The sequence below is a fragment of the Bufo gargarizans genome, chromosome 6 (assembly GCF_014858855.1).
Source record: "Bufo gargarizans isolate SCDJY-AF-19 chromosome 6, ASM1485885v1, whole genome shotgun sequence".
In the NCBI taxonomy this organism is placed as follows: Eukaryota; Metazoa; Chordata; class Amphibia; order Anura; family Bufonidae; genus Bufo; species Bufo gargarizans.
In genome coordinates, this window is record NC_058085.1 from 314,128,699 (window position 1) to 314,145,175 (window position 16,477).

The following is a 16,477-nucleotide window of genomic DNA, read 5'->3' on the forward strand; positions in this document are numbered from 1 at the left end:
GTCTCATATACCACTAACTTGTGACAAAAAATAAAATCTTACATGACCTCACCATACCCCTCATGGAATACCTTGGGGTGTCTTCTTTCCAATACCCATACTGTGTGTGAGTAATATCTCTGTAAATGATAACTTTAAAAAAAAATGTATACAAAGTTGTCAATTTACAGAGATATTTCTCTCAACCAGCATGGGTATATGTAAAAATATACCCCAAAACTCATTGCCCTACTTCTCCTGAGTACGGTGATACCACATGTGTGACACATTTTTGCAGCCTAGGTGCATAAAGGGGCCGAAAGTCCAACGAGTACCTTTAGGCTTTACAGGGTTGCTCACAATTTAGCCCTGCCCAAAATGCCAGAACAGTAAACACACCCCACAAATGACCCCATTTCGGAAAGTAGATACCCCAAGGCATTCACTGAGGGGCATAGTGAGTCCGTGGGAGATTTTTTATTTTTTTACCAGAAGTTAGCAGAAATGGAAACTTTATTATTTTTTCCTCAGAAAGTGTCATTTTCCGCTAACTTGTGAAAAAAAATTAAATCATACATGAACTCACCATGCCCCTCCGCGAATACTTTGGCGTGTCTTCTTTCTAAAATGGGGTCATTTTGGGGGTATTTATACTATCCTGGCATTCTAGCACCTCAAGAAACATGACAGGTGCTCAGAAATTCAGAGCTGCTTCAAAATGCGGAAATTCACATTTTTGTACCATAGTTTGTAAACGCTATAACTTTTGCGCAAACCAATAAATATACACTTATTGGATTTTTGTTTATCAAAGACATGTAGCACAATAAATTCTGACACAAATTTGTATAGAAATGTAATTATATTTGAACAATTTTACCAGAAAAAGTTAAAAATACACTTTTTTAGACAAAATTGCGTTTTTTTTTTATTAATATGAGAAAAACGAAAAATCTCAGCAGCAATCAAATACCACCAAAAGAAAGCTGTATTTGTGAGAAGAGAAGGAGGTAAAATTCATTTGGGTGCCAAGTTGCATGTCCGAGCAATAAACCGTTAAAGTTGTGGAGTGCTGATTTGTAAAAAAGGGTCTGGTCACTAGGGGGGTATAAACCTGTGGTCCTTAAGTGGTTAAAGGGGTTGTCCAAGACCTACAGTTGCTTGTAATAGAAATCATGGTATAGTCAGCCCTTTCTCCAGCAGCATTCTCATGGGCGCTGATCCGTTCCTGATGTGCTGATATGATATGTTAGATGCAACACTGCAGCCATGGTTAAGGGCCATGAAGGGCGGACGGAGTGCGCTCTATCTTGTTTCTACAACCTTTTAACATGTTTAAAGGGCATCTGTCAGCAGTTTTGTCCCTATGACACCGGCTGACCTGTTACATGTGCACTTGGAAGGTTAAGCGTCCGAGTTGGTCCCATGTTCATATGTGCCCGCAGTGCTGAGAAAAATGATGTTTTAATAGATGCAAATGAGCCTCTAGGAGCAACGGGCACGTTAGCGTTACACCTCGAAGCTCCGCTCTCTGCAACTGCCGCGCCCTTTCCACTTTGATTGACAGGGCCAGGTAGTAAAAAATTCATCACAGCTAGCCCTGTCAATCAGAGTGGAAAGGGTGTGGCAGTTGCAGAGAGAGCGGAGCCTCTAAGTGTAATGGCTACGCCCCCGTTGCTCCTAGAGGCTCATTTGCATATATTATAAACATAAATTTTCTCAGTAATGCGGCACATATGAACATGGGACCAACACAGACGTCTTTAGTACAGACAGTTTCATAGCTGCAAATCTGCTGGCAGATTTATTGGTATTTCCACGCGGGTAATTGGCAGGGGGTCTTTGCATTGTGAATTCTACCAGAAGGAGCCACCTCTGCTCAATATGGAGCCCTCCATAGTCAGCTCTTTATGTCAATAGCGGGAATTCTTCTATTCTGCCTGAGTATATGACAGTCATACAGTATAGTAAATAACACCCAAATATTATCCCAGCGTGCCCCTGCCCGATAGCCACTTAGTGACTGGCTCTGTAGGCATGGTAACACGTTATTTAGGCACATTGGTGTGACACGCCCCCCAACTTCCAGCCAATCAGATGAAGGAAAAGCTGTGACAGCCGCCGCCAGTCCTCTCAGGGAGAATACGGCACGTTGTGAAAGCGAGGCTTGAGCCGCACGGCAGATTTCCGGATGTGGCACATGGATTGCGAAGTAGACACGTCACCCCATAACACGTTGACGTCAGAGGCTCCGGTGCCTGTCGTCATGTGATTCGTCGCTGTAGCATCATTCTATTAGATGGACGTAGATGAGGCATTTCACTCAGTCGGGGAGTTCGGCCGGTGCCAGAAGCGGCTGACAGGCTTCCTAGTCCTGCTGCAGGTCGGTCCTGTGATTGAGGGTGTGCGGGCCACCAGAATGATCCCGACTACACGGCGACTTTTGGCATGCGATTTATGTCGCATGGTGTAACTTCGTGCAGATTCTGTGAAGTCAGAGGAGTTTCCTGCAGTTTCGGGTTGTCTTACTTGTCACGAGCAGGTGGCTATTCACTGCCAGACCTGGTGACAACTGGATGTGGACTCCTTTCTGTGTAGTGCGAGGTTGTCAGCCAGCCCCTGGTCTGTGATCATCTCTGGTCGGCAGTATTGTCACCATAGAGCCTCAGTGCTGCAGATCCTTAAAGGGGTATTCCAGGATTTACTTGGCACCTCTCCCAATCATCCGTTACCTTGTTCTTCCATTGAGCTCTGCAATGACCAGGTCCGTCTTCTGTGCGGTGGGCAGGGCTGGTAACTGCAGAGCTCAAGGGAAGAGAGGATTGGGGGAGGTGCCAAGTATCGGCCATTAAAGGGGTTATCCGACCCATTAAATGCCCCCCATATGCATTTATGTGGCTCCCCTTCCCAGCACCCGCGTCGCTTCTGAAGACTAAAGTTGTTGCGATACCAAATTTTTGAATCTGTTTCGCTAACATAAAAAAGTATTGCGATACTCAATACCATTCGATACCACGTGAAAAAAATAAAACGCCAAAAAAGCAACGTGCATCCCGCATTTTAAAAAATGGGGAATCGCACAGTTTTTATTTATTTATTTTTCTGTTCCGGCGTTCACCGCATAGATTTTTATTTTATATTTTAAAAGTTTGGACTCTTTGGATGTGGCAATATGTGATAGGTTTATTTATATTTTATATGGGAAAGTGGGTGATTTATACTTTTATATATATATATATATATATATATATATATATCATTTTTTTTTTTTTTTACTTTTTATTTAATAACTATTTCCCCCCTTAGGGACTAGAACCTGGGATATTTTAATCCCTTGTCCTATTCACCCTGATAGATCGCTATTAGGGTCTATTCACACGTCCGCAAAATGGGTCCGCATCTGTTCCACAATTTTGCGGAACGGGTGCAGACCCATTAATTTTCAATGGGGCCGGAATGTGCTGTCCGCATCTGCATTTGTGGATCCGCACTTCCGCATCTGTGCTTCCGATTCCGCAAAAAAATAGAACATGTCCTATTCTTGTCCGATTAGGCATTTTCTATTATAGTGCCGGCGATGTGAAATTGCGGAATGCACATTGCGGTGTCCGTGTTTTGCGGATCCGCAGAACACTTACGGACGTGTGAATGGACCTTAGGGTGAATCGGACTTCATACTCTCCCTGCTGCCCTGTGCTCTGTGCACACAGCATCAGGGATGTTACCATGGCAGCCAGGGCTTCAGTAGCGTCCTGGCTGCCATGGTAACCGATCGGAGCCCCAGGATTACGCTGCTAGGGCTCCGATCAGAAACTGCCACCAATTAGAAGGGGAGGGGACCCTGTGGCCACTGCCACCAATGATTTTAATACTGGGGAGGAGGGGGGGGGGCACTGCGCCACCAATGATGATTAACCTTTAATACAGGAGGCAGCAGATCAGTAGCAGTTAACCCTTCAGGTGCCACACCTGAGGGGTTAACTGCCGCTGATTAGAGGCAGGGTGCCGACTATGTGATTCTGCTGCTGGCACCTGCCTCCTGTATTAAAAGTTGAAGAGGACCTTTCATGGGTCCGGACTTTAAGTTAGCAGGCTACATAGAGCTGCGCTCCGGAATCTCCCTGCACTTACTATTATTCCAGGGGCCAACGCCGCTCCGTTAGCCCGGAATAATAGTAAGTGCAAGGAGATCCCGGGGCGCCACTCTACACAGCCTGATGGTTACTTTACAATGTTCGGACCGATGAAAGGTCCTATTTAACGTTCATTGGTGGCGCAGTGCCCCGTCCCTCCTCTGCCCCCTCTCTCCTCATTGGTGGCAGCGATGGCACAGGGGGAGGGAGAGAGTGACTCCTTCTCCCATGTGCTGCTGAGGAGAACACGCAGCACGCTGACAGCAGCGCGCTCCATGCTGTGATATTTGGCTGCGCAATAGTAAAGCCTAGTATCGAAAATTGTCAAATCCTGTTATCGAGGCCGATACCGGACAAAAGTATTGATTGGGTATCGAAAGATCGATGCCCGCAGCAACCCTACCCCCGTCACCGAATATTTTCATCCGTGTGACGAGGAGATGCCGCGGCGGCCGCGTGCGTTTCAGAGGCAACGCGGGTGCCGGGGATGGAGGGAAGTACATTGTGTGTAAGGGACCCGGGCATGTTGGGGGCATTTCAGTGGTCGGATATCCCCTTTTTAATATCAAAATCCTGGAATACCCTGAGGATCGGAAATTATTGTCGAAATGCTGGACTTCCCCTTTAAAGTTTTTTTTACACAGATCGATCATTAGGCTAATATTTCTTCCTTAATTATCAGGGATGAGTATTTGTGGAGACGCTAATTCCAGATAATTGTCCTGTGTAAAAGCTGCTGCTCATGAGTTTGCAGTGTCCCTTTCAGCTGCATGGTACTCGTGTGCCCTCAGCCTCTAGAGGGAATGCCCACTTGACTCCTAGGTACAGAAAGCAGAAAATTAAAGGCTATAGACAGCTTTGGGGAAAATAAAAAAAATAAAACTATTATTGCATTGTACTAGTTTTGAGCTAAAAAATATTTTTTCAGTTGGTCTTTATTAAAAATTATGAGCCCCTTTCTCTGTACAGCCTTGAGAGTCTCTAGTAGCTGCTCTGTGTTCTGTCAGGCAGCTCCACTGACTGCTCCTCATCTCTCATTTCTGACCTCCTACACACTTATCATATCTTAGGGTACTTTCACACTAGCGGTTTTCTTTTCCGGCGCTGAGTTCCGTCTTAGGGGAATGCATTCCGAATGGAGAGCAATCTGTTCAGGATGTCTTCAGTTCAATCACTGTACGGTTTTTGGACGGAGAAAATACCACAGCATGCTGCGGTATTTTCTCCGTCCAAAATTCCGGAACACTTGCTGGCATTATTTTACATTTAAGTGCATTAATGCCGGATCTGGCCCTAAGTGTTCCGGAAAAATGGATCCGATTTTGCGGTGCGCAGATTTTAAAAAATATGAAAAAGATAAATACTGGATCCTTCTTTCTGGATGACAACCGGAGAGACGGATCCGGTATTGCAATACATTTGTGAGACGGATCTGCATCCGGATCGTCTACAAATGGTATTCGTTTGCATACAGATTGCCGGAATCCAGCGACGCTGGTGTGAAAGTACCCTTACCCTAAGTTCACACTTGAGCGTTTTACAGCGCATTCCTACGCGCTGTAAAACGCGCAACACATGAAAACCAATGCTTCCCTATGGGGCTGGTTCACATTTTCGCGTTTTACAGCGCGTTTGAACGCGCTGTAAAACGCCCGACGCTCAAACAAGTACAGGAGCTTTTTTTGGCGCGTTTGACGCGCATTTGGGCCATAGACTCTTTGGACAACACTGCTGTCAATCACCCAAACGCGCGTTTACTATTACAAAAAACGTGCATAAAAACGTGCAACAAAATCGCGCATAAAAAGGCGCGTTTGCGAAACGCTTAGGTGTGAAACCAGGGTTACTGATAAGAATGTGGCTTTAAATAAGTGTTTAAAGGGGATCTCCGGGAATTAAGAAAATTAAAATGCTTAAAGAGGACCTTTCATTCGTATACAAACTAAAAACTAACTCTATCTGTGGGCAGAGCGGCGCCCAGGGGTCCCCCTGCACTTACTAGTATGCCTGGGCGCCGCTCCGTTCGCCCGGTATAGGGTCCGGTGTCTCAGCTCCGTCTGTTGTACTGGACTGATTTTTGTAGGAGGCGTGTGCTGCTGTGCGCTGCGATTGGCCAGTGCTGCAGCAAGGGACACGCCTCCTACAAAAATCAGTCCAGTACAACAGACGGAGCTGAGACACCGGAGCCTATACCGGGCGAACGGAGCGGCGCCCAGGCATACTAGTAAGTGCAGGGGGACCCCTGGGCGCCGCTCTGCCGACAGGTATAGTTAGTTTTTAGTTTGTATACGAGTAAAAGGTCCTCTTTAAATATATTCCCAAATACCTTTCATTAGTTATAATGGCTCGTTTTGTCTGGGGAGCAATGATTATGAGAAATAAAATGGCCGCCGTCCTATCCGTACACACAAAACCTGTCCTAATCACACAGGAGGACAAGTCACTTCACAGCACTGAGCTATACAGGTGAAACTCGAAAAATTAGAATATGGTGCAAAGTTCATCTATTTCAGTAATGCAACTTAAAAGGTGAAACTAACACATGAGACTCAATACATGCAAAGCGAGATATTTCAAGCCTTTATTTGGTATAATTTGGATGATTATGGCTTACAGCTTATGAAAACCCCAAAGTCACAATCTCGGGTCCCCTTTGCTCAGGGGGTATGGATTAATTAGCTGACTAGAGTGTGACACTTTGAGACTAGAATATAGAACCTTTTCCCAAAATTCTAATTTTAAGCTGCATTAATGCAATTCCTTTTAATTTGTATTAGGCTGGGTTCACACCTGAGCGTATTCGATAAGCACTTTTTACAGGTGTTTTTGAGGCGTATTTTGGGGGTGTTTTTGTATTTTGGAAACGTGCGTAGTACGCACGTTTGTGTGATTAACCACAGAGGCATCCAATGAAAAACTGCCACAATACGCTCGACAATACGTCCCAAAGAAGCTCCTGTACTTCTTGGGGCGTAGGGCGTTTTACAGTGCGTTTGTACGCGCTGTAAAACGCTCAGGTGTGAACCATGCCCATAGGGACACATTGGTTTTTGCCTGTTGAGCGTTTTACCACGCATAGGAACACTCTGTAAAACGCTCAGGTGTGAACCTAGCCTTACTGAAATAAATGAACTTTTGCACAATATTCAAATTTTTTGAGTTTCACCTGTAGAGCGGCCTCATCCTCCTCTCTGCTCTGCTTGTCAGGGATTATGATCCTGAATACAGGTGACAAGATATTCAGCTTAATATCTGTAGGAATGGAGTTCATTAGGAGACATGAAGTACAGGGAGGAGGTGGGGTTGTAGATAATGAGCAGCAGCGCTTGTATAGAGTCTCCTTCCCCACAGTCTGTCCTGTCCGTCCTCTCAGTACTTCATGTCTCCTCATGAGCTCCATTCCTACGGAGATTCAGCTGAAGATCTTATCATCTGTATTCAGGATCATAACCCCTGACAGGTAGAGCAGAGCAGAGAGGAGGGTGAGGCAGCTCTTTGATGTGAAGTAACTTGTCCTGCTGTGTGATTAGGACAGGTTCTGTGTGCACTAATAGGATGGCGGCCATTTTGTGTCCCCTGATGATTGCTCCCTAGACAACATGAGCCATTATAAATAATGAAAGGTATTTGGGAATATATTAATTATAAAGTAATTAGAGATGAGCGAATTTCATGTTCTGAAATTAGTTCACGCTTCGTTTGGTGGTAAAAGCAAAATTGCGTTATGGATTGCGTTAACGCAATTCTATGACGGAATGCATAATTCCGTCATAATAGAAGTCTATGGGCTGCAAAACGGATCCATCCCGTTTTCCGTTATGCAGGAGAGTCTTTAGCTCATCTCTAAAAGTAATATTTAAGTATTTTCATTTTCTTAATTCCCGGAGAACCCCTTCAAGTGAAAGTACGACTCCCACAGCTAGTTAACCTTTTATGACAAAGCTGCTGAATATTTTTTAATAAAGACTAATTGACAAGATGATATTAAGCCCAAAATGAGTAAAATTCTATCATAAACAAATTGTTCATAGCTTTAAATATATAAATTACAAGTTTTACGTAATCTTTTCCCCCAAATAAACTACCGTATTCTCTGCTCGGCGTCTCCTGCTCTATGACAAGTTGCCTGCAGATGTATTTTATGGTGACAGGTTTCTTTTGATGGGGTTATCCAGCCTCTCGCATTTTTTACCTATACTTGAAAACTGTAGAAAAAAAACTCTGACTCTGCTCCCGGGCTGCTGCTCCCCATGTCTCCTGCTGCGCTCTGTTCCCCTGGCCTCCAGCAATGACATGGGACACAGACATGAAGTAGACGCCACCGAAGCCACTGCTGCATCCAGCGATTGGCTGCAGTGGTCACATGTAAGCAGTGTATGCGGCACTGTACCGTGTCTGCACTATACGCAATAGATCATGGCTGGATGTGTATGGGTCATAGGATCCTGATCAAAACGGACCTGGCATGCAACACAATATAAGTTAAGGGTGCCAGATCCATTTTCCCGGACACGAAAGAAAATGGATCCGGCACCTATTGATTTATAATGGTTTTAGAGATGGATCCGCCTTGGTCGTTATAGAGATAATACAACTAGATCTGTTCATAACGGATGCAGCCGGTTGTATTATCATGACGGAAGCGTTTTTGCTGATCCCCTGCCGGATCTGAAAGTAGCCTAAGGCTACTTTCACACTTGCGGCAGTGTGATCCGCCGATCTGCTGCTGACTGAAAGCATTTGTGAGACGGATGCGGATCCGTCTCACAAATGCATTGCAAGGACGGATCCGTCTCTCCGCTTGTCATGCGGATCGACGGATCCGTCTTGTACATTTTTCTCATTTTTACCGATCTGCGCATGCGCATGCCGGAACTACGGATCCGGCATTCCGGTATTCTGAATACAGTGATTGAATGCGGCATGAAGGGTCCCTGGGGGAGATTTTCTGAAGAATTTGGGCACTTAGGAAGATGGGACACCAAGACCATGATCAACTGTCAAGCGCACACGTCTCGGGTGGGACTGTTTTATTGGGATGTATCTGATGACAGGACCCCCGTAAAAAGCAGCCGTGTACCGTTCCTTTAATATGTGCAATATGTGGCGTTACAAAGGAGTGATCCACCTCTGTGGTGTCGTTAGGACAGAAATTAAAGCCTGTCCCAACTCATCAGTGATTCAGGGAGCTGCTAAATGAAAGTTTCTGGCGCATGAATCATTCATAGACTCTTCTCTATTTATAGACTGAACCGATAACTCATTATCCCACTCAGCTCTATGACAAGCTGTGAAACACGGGGGTGCTGCTGCTACAGAACCTCTTGGGAATCATCCCATCCTTCATATGTTCTCACTGGGGAAAGACTGAGATAAAATAAGTGATCCCAGCTGTTTTGGAGCTTTAGATGTGTTCAAAAATGCCAGAGGCGTCAAGCGTTACAGTGCCAGTCTGAAAGGGTTAAAACCAAAACTGTGCAGAGAGTCAAAAAAGTAACGGGCGTGATGAGAAGCGGCTAATGTGGAAGCCCCTCCCATTAGCCTTAGGGATGAGCGAATCGCTACCACTTGGAACCGAACCCGAGTTATTACCTGAAGTCTCGTGAGACTTCGCGAAGCAATAACTTTGGTTCAACGGAGCCAATACATTCTAAGGCTACTTTCACACTTGCGTTCGTGGTTCCGCTTGTGAGTTCCGTTTGAAGGCTCTCACAAGCGGCCCCGAACGGATCCGTCCAGCCCTAATGCATTCTGAGTGGATGCGGATCCGCTCAGAATGCATCAGTCTGGCACCGTTTGTCCTCCGCTCCGCTCAGCAGGCGGACACCCGAACGCTGCTTGCAGCGTTCAGCTGTCCGCCTGGCCGTGCGGAGGCAAACGGATCCGTCCAGACTTACAATGTAAGTCAATGGGGACGGATCCGTTTGAAGTTGTTCTGAACGGATCTAAGCGTTTGCATTATAGCTACGGATCCGTCTGTGCCGATACCAGACGGATCCGCACCTAAACGCAGGTGTGAAAGTAGCCTAATACTGTACTAGGTTTTATGAGATTCGACTTCGGAGGTTTCGTCTGAAGTCGATTCGCTCATCTCTAGTTATCATTACAACTTGCTGCGTCACACAAGTTTTAGTGCAAGGATATTTGGGTTTTCTTTTTGGATTTGCAGCAGGTATTTTAATTTTTTTGGGGGGGGGGGGGGATTGCTTAAAGGGCATCTGTCAGCAGATTTGCACCTATGACACTGGCTGACCTGTTACATGTGCGCTTGGCAGCTGAAGACACCTGTGTTGGTCCCATGTTCATATGTGTCCGAATTGCTTAGAAAAATGATGGTTTAATATATGCAAATGAGCCTCTAGGAGCAACGGGGGCGTTGCCATTACACCTAGAGGCTCAGCTGTCACTGCAACTGCCGCGCCCTCTGCGCTTGGACGGGACCAGGCAGTGTATACGTCATCACACCTGCCACTGTCAATCAATGTGCAGAGGGCCCAGCAGTAGCAGAGAGAGCGGAGCCTCTAGGTGTAATGACAACGTCCCCGTTGCTCCTAGAGACTCAGTTACGTATATATTGAAACATCAACTAAAACTGGGAACCTATCGGACAATCAGGGCATATCCTGTAGGCTATTGGACGTTTAACGCATATCACCTTCAAGGGTTATTCCTTTCCTTTTTTACGGTAAATTGTTTTGTAGAAGAAATCAAAACCTGAAACCTTCGCCGGTACACATCCTGCCTGCGGGAATCCCACTGCTACTGACTGGGCAGGAATACTACGGAGCAATTCTAGTCCATGCGGGAGATCTACTGCGTTGATAGAAAGGATGACTGGCGCTGGTCGTGACTTTAGGGGGTTAGGAATGGAGGCCTGCTGTGACTCCTGGTGGAACGAAAATGAGGCAGCACTAAACATAGTACAGATGGAAGAAGGGGGGCTTCTGTGATTACTGGTGGGGAGGGGGCATTGCTTTTGGAAAGGAGGATCTTGCTGTAACTGCATAGCTGGGAAAAGAGACTTAGATGTATCGGCTTTGGTTGTATCGGGATGTGAGTACTAGAGTCCAGTGTACCACAGGAGATGCACACCTACACAGCATCTAAAGGGGTTTTCCAGGCTACTGATGTTGATGTCCTAACCTCAGTACAGGTCATTAATATCCGATCTGTGAGGGTCTAACATCCCGCACCCCCATGATCATCTATTCCCCTATCATGGAGGAAACAGAGCGCCGTTCAAAGTGTAGTGGCCATTCTGGGTTACTGCAGCTCAGCTCCCATTTACTTGAGGTGCAGTAACCCGGCATGGCCACTATATTTTGAACGGAGCTGTGCTTCCTGTACCGTTAAAGTGCTGGAGGCTGCAGGTAACAATGGGGGGCGTGGGGTGTTAGACCCCAAATGACTGGAGATTTATGACCTATCCTGAGGATAGATCATCAGTGCCAGGAGCCTGGAAATCCCCTTTAGGCTATGCTTTTAATATACAGAATAGTATATGATCATAGACTTGGGGGGTTCTCTAATGTAATTTATTTAGAGGGTACTTGGCTTAGAAATATTGAGAAACACTATACTAGAGAATAGTTAGGCTAGGTATACATCTGTGGCACATTTTTAGTTTTTTCTTTTCTGGTGTAGCAGAAGAAAATAAATTTGAAGCGCCAAAATATATTAGTAAAATGCCACTTTGTCAGTTAACATAATGCAAAATATCAGCAGTCAGACGGGTTATGATGGACTCTGGTGGCACCTGACAGACCCCATTGACTCTAACAGGGGTCTCTCTTTCCTTTATGGTTTCTGTCAATCTGCCGGACAAGATACTGCTGCATGCTTCTGTATTATGTCCTGCTTTTGTGCCAGAATTTGCAAAGGAGGCTCTTAAAGGGGTTGTCCGGTGACCACTGCTGCCATTTACAGGCCTGAGCGATTCACTGAAGACACCAGTAATTGGTTGCAGCGGTCACGTGTTGTCTGCTGCAGCCGGGTAAACAGATCCCACCCAAGAGAAATAGAGCGTTGGCACATGAACTGCCAGGTAAGTAATAATCACTTCTTTATTACAAGTTGATCCCCTGTGTTGTCTGTTTTCTTTCTGAAACAACCCCTTTAATGGAACCGATACAGATGTGGAGCTAGCAGAGTCCTGTTGGAGGATACTGGGGGAGGTTTATCAAAACTGGCGTAAAGGAAAACTGGCTTAGTTGCCCATAGCAACTAATGGTATTCCATCTTTCATTTTTCCAAGCTTCTTTGGAACATAGAAAGTGGGATCTGGTTGCACAATGGCTGAGCTTCTTTGTAAAATCATAACGGTAAAGGAACAGTTATGTTTAGGCTCTCCTAAAGTCTCTTTCAGCCATATTATTCCCTGTTTCAGCTGCACAACTATATGCATTTCTCTCACAAGCAGTGGATGTTTCCCTCCTGCCAGTACTGTATTCAGTGACCTTACTTCCCACCATGTTTATTTTCTTCTAGGGGGCTCAGAAATCTGATAAGGAAGGATAAATCACACTTACCGAAAAGCAGGAGGCACCTGTGATGTTTAGAGGCAGTTGTCTTTATCAGGCTCAGGATCTCCGCTATCTTCCTCTCTGTTACCAGGGACGGATCTTGCCTGACAACCAGCAGTGGACTGCAAGTTAGGTGAAAGTGAGTCCTCCTAGTGGCCATGACTTTACAGCTTTTTTTCATGCGGAGGCAGGCAGCTTTTTTTTTTTTTTTTAATGAAGTGATTTAGAAATTTGCTAGTTACACGATTCTCTATTAAATGAAATGAAATTGTGTTGTGAAAGTACACTGACTCATGTTAAAAGGGGTTGTCTCACAAAGACAGCCTGAGTTTTTTTTTATGATCTATTAAGGCATATGGACATCCTGGAAGAAGGTTCCCACTCAGATCCCCCCTATGACATAACAAGCCATACAGCAGCTTCTCCTATTCTGACGGACTCAAGCCACTGCCTATGGCGACCACCACAAGGGAAATGACTGTCTGACCGTGGGCTCCTTTGAAGAAATTAGCGTTCAGCCCGGGGTGCTGGATGAGACAACACCTTTAACTTAGTCCTGTCTACACATCTGATTGACTTATTTTACTGATATTTGTGTATTCCCAGAAAACCCCACTCCATTATCGAGCCTCACGTCGGTATGTCTTGCAAGAATTTGCAAATCTCAGTAGACTGCATCTATGAACGGTTTCTGAATTGAATAGACAATCTATTTTTTTTTTTAAGTTTGCACCAGAAAGATAAATTCCCTGATTGACTCCTCCACCGTAAATTGGAAGTATATTCTGCACTGAAAGGCAGGGTAGGAACAAAGGACGCTGCTGTGACTGCACGGGGTCCCTTCTTAAAGTGTCATTTAATGCCATTCACAACCCGTCTCTGGCTTCAGATGCGTTGCATTATGTTAAATGACGAATTGGCATTTTACAAGCATATCTTGGGGCCCTGATGGGAAAATGAAATGCATAATGTTATACGTATAATAACCGTGTGATGGATGTGCTCACAAAAAGACGGAAAGGAATATTGTTACAGTGTATTAACAGAATGCACTTATAAAAAAAAAAAATACAAAATTTACTATAATGTATCAAGGCCCTCGGAGCATCTCGGCTTGGATTTTGTACATTTTTGTGTGTCAAGTGTATTTCCTGGCATTCAGCGAAGAGGTGTCAGCCTATTATAGCAGTACAATGAGCTATGACAGTAGCGTGTTCTGTTGTTCCCATTATTCTCTATACACACAGCCTACCTTTCTTCCGTTCCTGTGAATTTGTGACGCCGGTGAGATTACTCTTGACTTGCCGTGCGTTTACTCATTGTGTTGTTGTTCTCTTTGTCTGCATTATAAAGTAAGTATGAATGGGTGTAGGCAGTGTGAATTATCTTATTTTTGCCGTCATTGACAACGTTTTGTTAAGTGGCCTTTTAGATTGTGTTAATAGTGGGGCTCCTCCATTAGTAAGAGGAGCATTGCCTGCTGTGACTGACTACCATCCCTCACTGATATCACTGAACGTCCCTTGCTTTAAATGAATGCAGTCAAATACGTAAAGGATAACTGTCACACTTAGACCCTAATTTCAATTTTCATATAGGTAGTTACTAATAACATGATATTCCAGAATTAGTTACTATTAGACTGACTTACCCCATATTTAATAAGATTCAACCCTTAGCAACCAGTCTGCATAAAACTGCAATTTCACTATTCAGTTAAGATGGCCGCCACTGCCCTCACCCTGAGGCTAATCCCGCCTGCCCTCACTAGCCAGTAACAATAGCCCCCCAAAAGTGTCAGTAACCAGAGCCCTCCCCCTAAAGGGTTAATCTCCTGCAGCACAAAGGGGTCCTCTTACCACATGTTGCTTTCATTTATACACTGAGCAGACGGCAGATCTCCCTTCCCTGGTCTGCGCTGCTTCCACTCTGCATTGTCCCAGTCTGCTGAGTGAGGGAGCGTCTGCCAAGCGCAGGGACAGGGAGAAGTGCACACAGCCCAGGCACTGTTATCAGCTGCTGGGGAGGACCTGGCTTTAATCATTCACTTACAGTCCCTGGCTGTCTGTAATCTGACCTTGCACGCTGCGTGCTTCTGCATCCTCCGTCCTTCAACAGATAGACGGACCATGCCTAGCAACCCTATTTTAAGCAGAGGTAAAAGCAGGCAGTACAGGGAACTAAACTGTGGAATTCAGGGGTAATTGAATACACAGTGAAAAGTTTAAATAGGGCCACCAAGGAGATATTAATCACCACAATCCGATACAAAAAAAAATATAATATGACAGTTATACTTTAAAGGAGTTTCTCTATTAACAATATTCACAGTCTGTGGGACTACTCGGTACAGTCCTGTACTAACTGTCAGTCCTATGCTTCGGGGAGGTGTTCTTATGAATGTTGTGGCTTCCAGCCATTTAGATGATAAATGCTTTTAATGGGAGAATCCCTTGAATTTTACTGCAGGGAACTTCAGTGGCTACTTTGATGATAAATTAAATGCTATCCTTGTTTGACAATGGAGAATCCGAAGAGATAGAGAATGACTTTTGGACACAACAGTACATCAGTATGTAATGTGAGTCCCTATAAGGCAAAAAGGGGTTAAAAAGACCTCCCTTACAAGAAACTTTGTAATATATCTTATTACAGAAAAATGCATCTTACTCAACTTATCACCCCCCCTTGCTAAACTTAGATTCACTCTGAATTCTGTAACAAATCTGTCTTAAAAAAATAAAAGGGCCCTTTACATGGGTCGAGAATTGAACAGACCCCTGCTAACTAGCATTCATTGTAACGCTCATTAGTGATTGATCTGGCAGTGTAAATGTACCGCCAATTACACGATGAACGAGCAAAACACAGATTGTGCTGTGTAAACAGGATCTGCTGCTGAGAAATAACGAGTCTTTATGGGGAAGAGCAATAGCATTAGTGATCGCTCCTCCCCTAACTCTGTAGGAGTCTCCTCCACTAGCGATCAGCAAATTGTCTGGAGCAAACGCTTTCTTTCAGGACAATTTGCTTGTACATCGTCCCGTGTAAAGGGACCTTAAGTTAGACTGCCTGCTCACTGACGGATCCGATTACAGCTTCACATAGAAGTCTATGGAGAGAGCAGGAGGGTGCTGCAGCGTGAGTGGCACCGAGGCTGTTACAGCTAATAGTAAGTTTTATATCTCTCCCCAAGTGCTGTATACACATCAGTACTGTTCAGTACGTCTGTACGATGTCTTATTCTACTTCTGAATGAAAGTTATTGAGCAGAATCCTGTTTTGTCCATGTGTAGTCTGTGGGAGACATCATAACCTGCTCTCCATCCGCTAGTTCAGGAAGAGCTGAGATCTGGAGAGAGATCCTGAAGATGGGAAAAAAATGCAGGACACAAATGGCTAGAAATAGTTATACGACTCAACAGCTGATTCTGACAAGTTATCTAAGGGCTTGTTCACACGAACGTGTGAAGCCCCTGCCCGTGCTGTGGACCGCAAATTTCGGTCTGCAATGCACGGGCACTGTCCGTTGGGCAGGCGCATGGGGATCGCAGACCCATTTAATTGAATGGGTCCGCGATCCTTCAGTCCCGCAAAAATAAAGAGCAAGTTCTATTTTTTTGCGCTGCTGAAGCACGGAACAGAACTCCAGAAAGCACTCGTAGTGTTTCGTTCCGTTCTTCCGTTCCGCACCGTTCCACATCTCTGGATTTGCGGACCCATTGAAATGAACAGTGCCCGTGTATTGCGGATCCGCAAATGCGGTCTGCAATACGGCAACGGGCGTCACACGTTCGCGTGAATGAGCCCTAACAGTGTAGGTACTCTTTGAAGAGAATCTTC

General features: G+C 45.1%; 1 protein-coding gene across 4 annotated transcripts in view; it reads left to right on the forward strand.

Moving 5' to 3' along the window:
- Positions 1–1,685: 1,685 nt before the first annotated feature.
- The window catches only part of LOC122940789 (solute carrier family 22 member 15-like), a 281,156-nt gene continuing 266,364 nt past the window's right edge, over positions 1,686–16,477 (forward strand). For 2 of the 4 annotated variants that reach the window (XM_044297546.1, XM_044297544.1), the window contains exon 1: positions 1,687–2,362. In XM_044297546.1, coding sequence (XP_044153481.1) covers positions 2,279–2,362 — 84 coding nt within the window. In that variant the 5' untranslated portion in view covers positions 1,687–2,278. Of the gene's footprint in view, positions 2,363–16,477 lie in introns of all 4 variants that reach the window. The other 2 variants (XM_044297545.1, XM_044297543.1) reach the window with 2 other exon arrangements.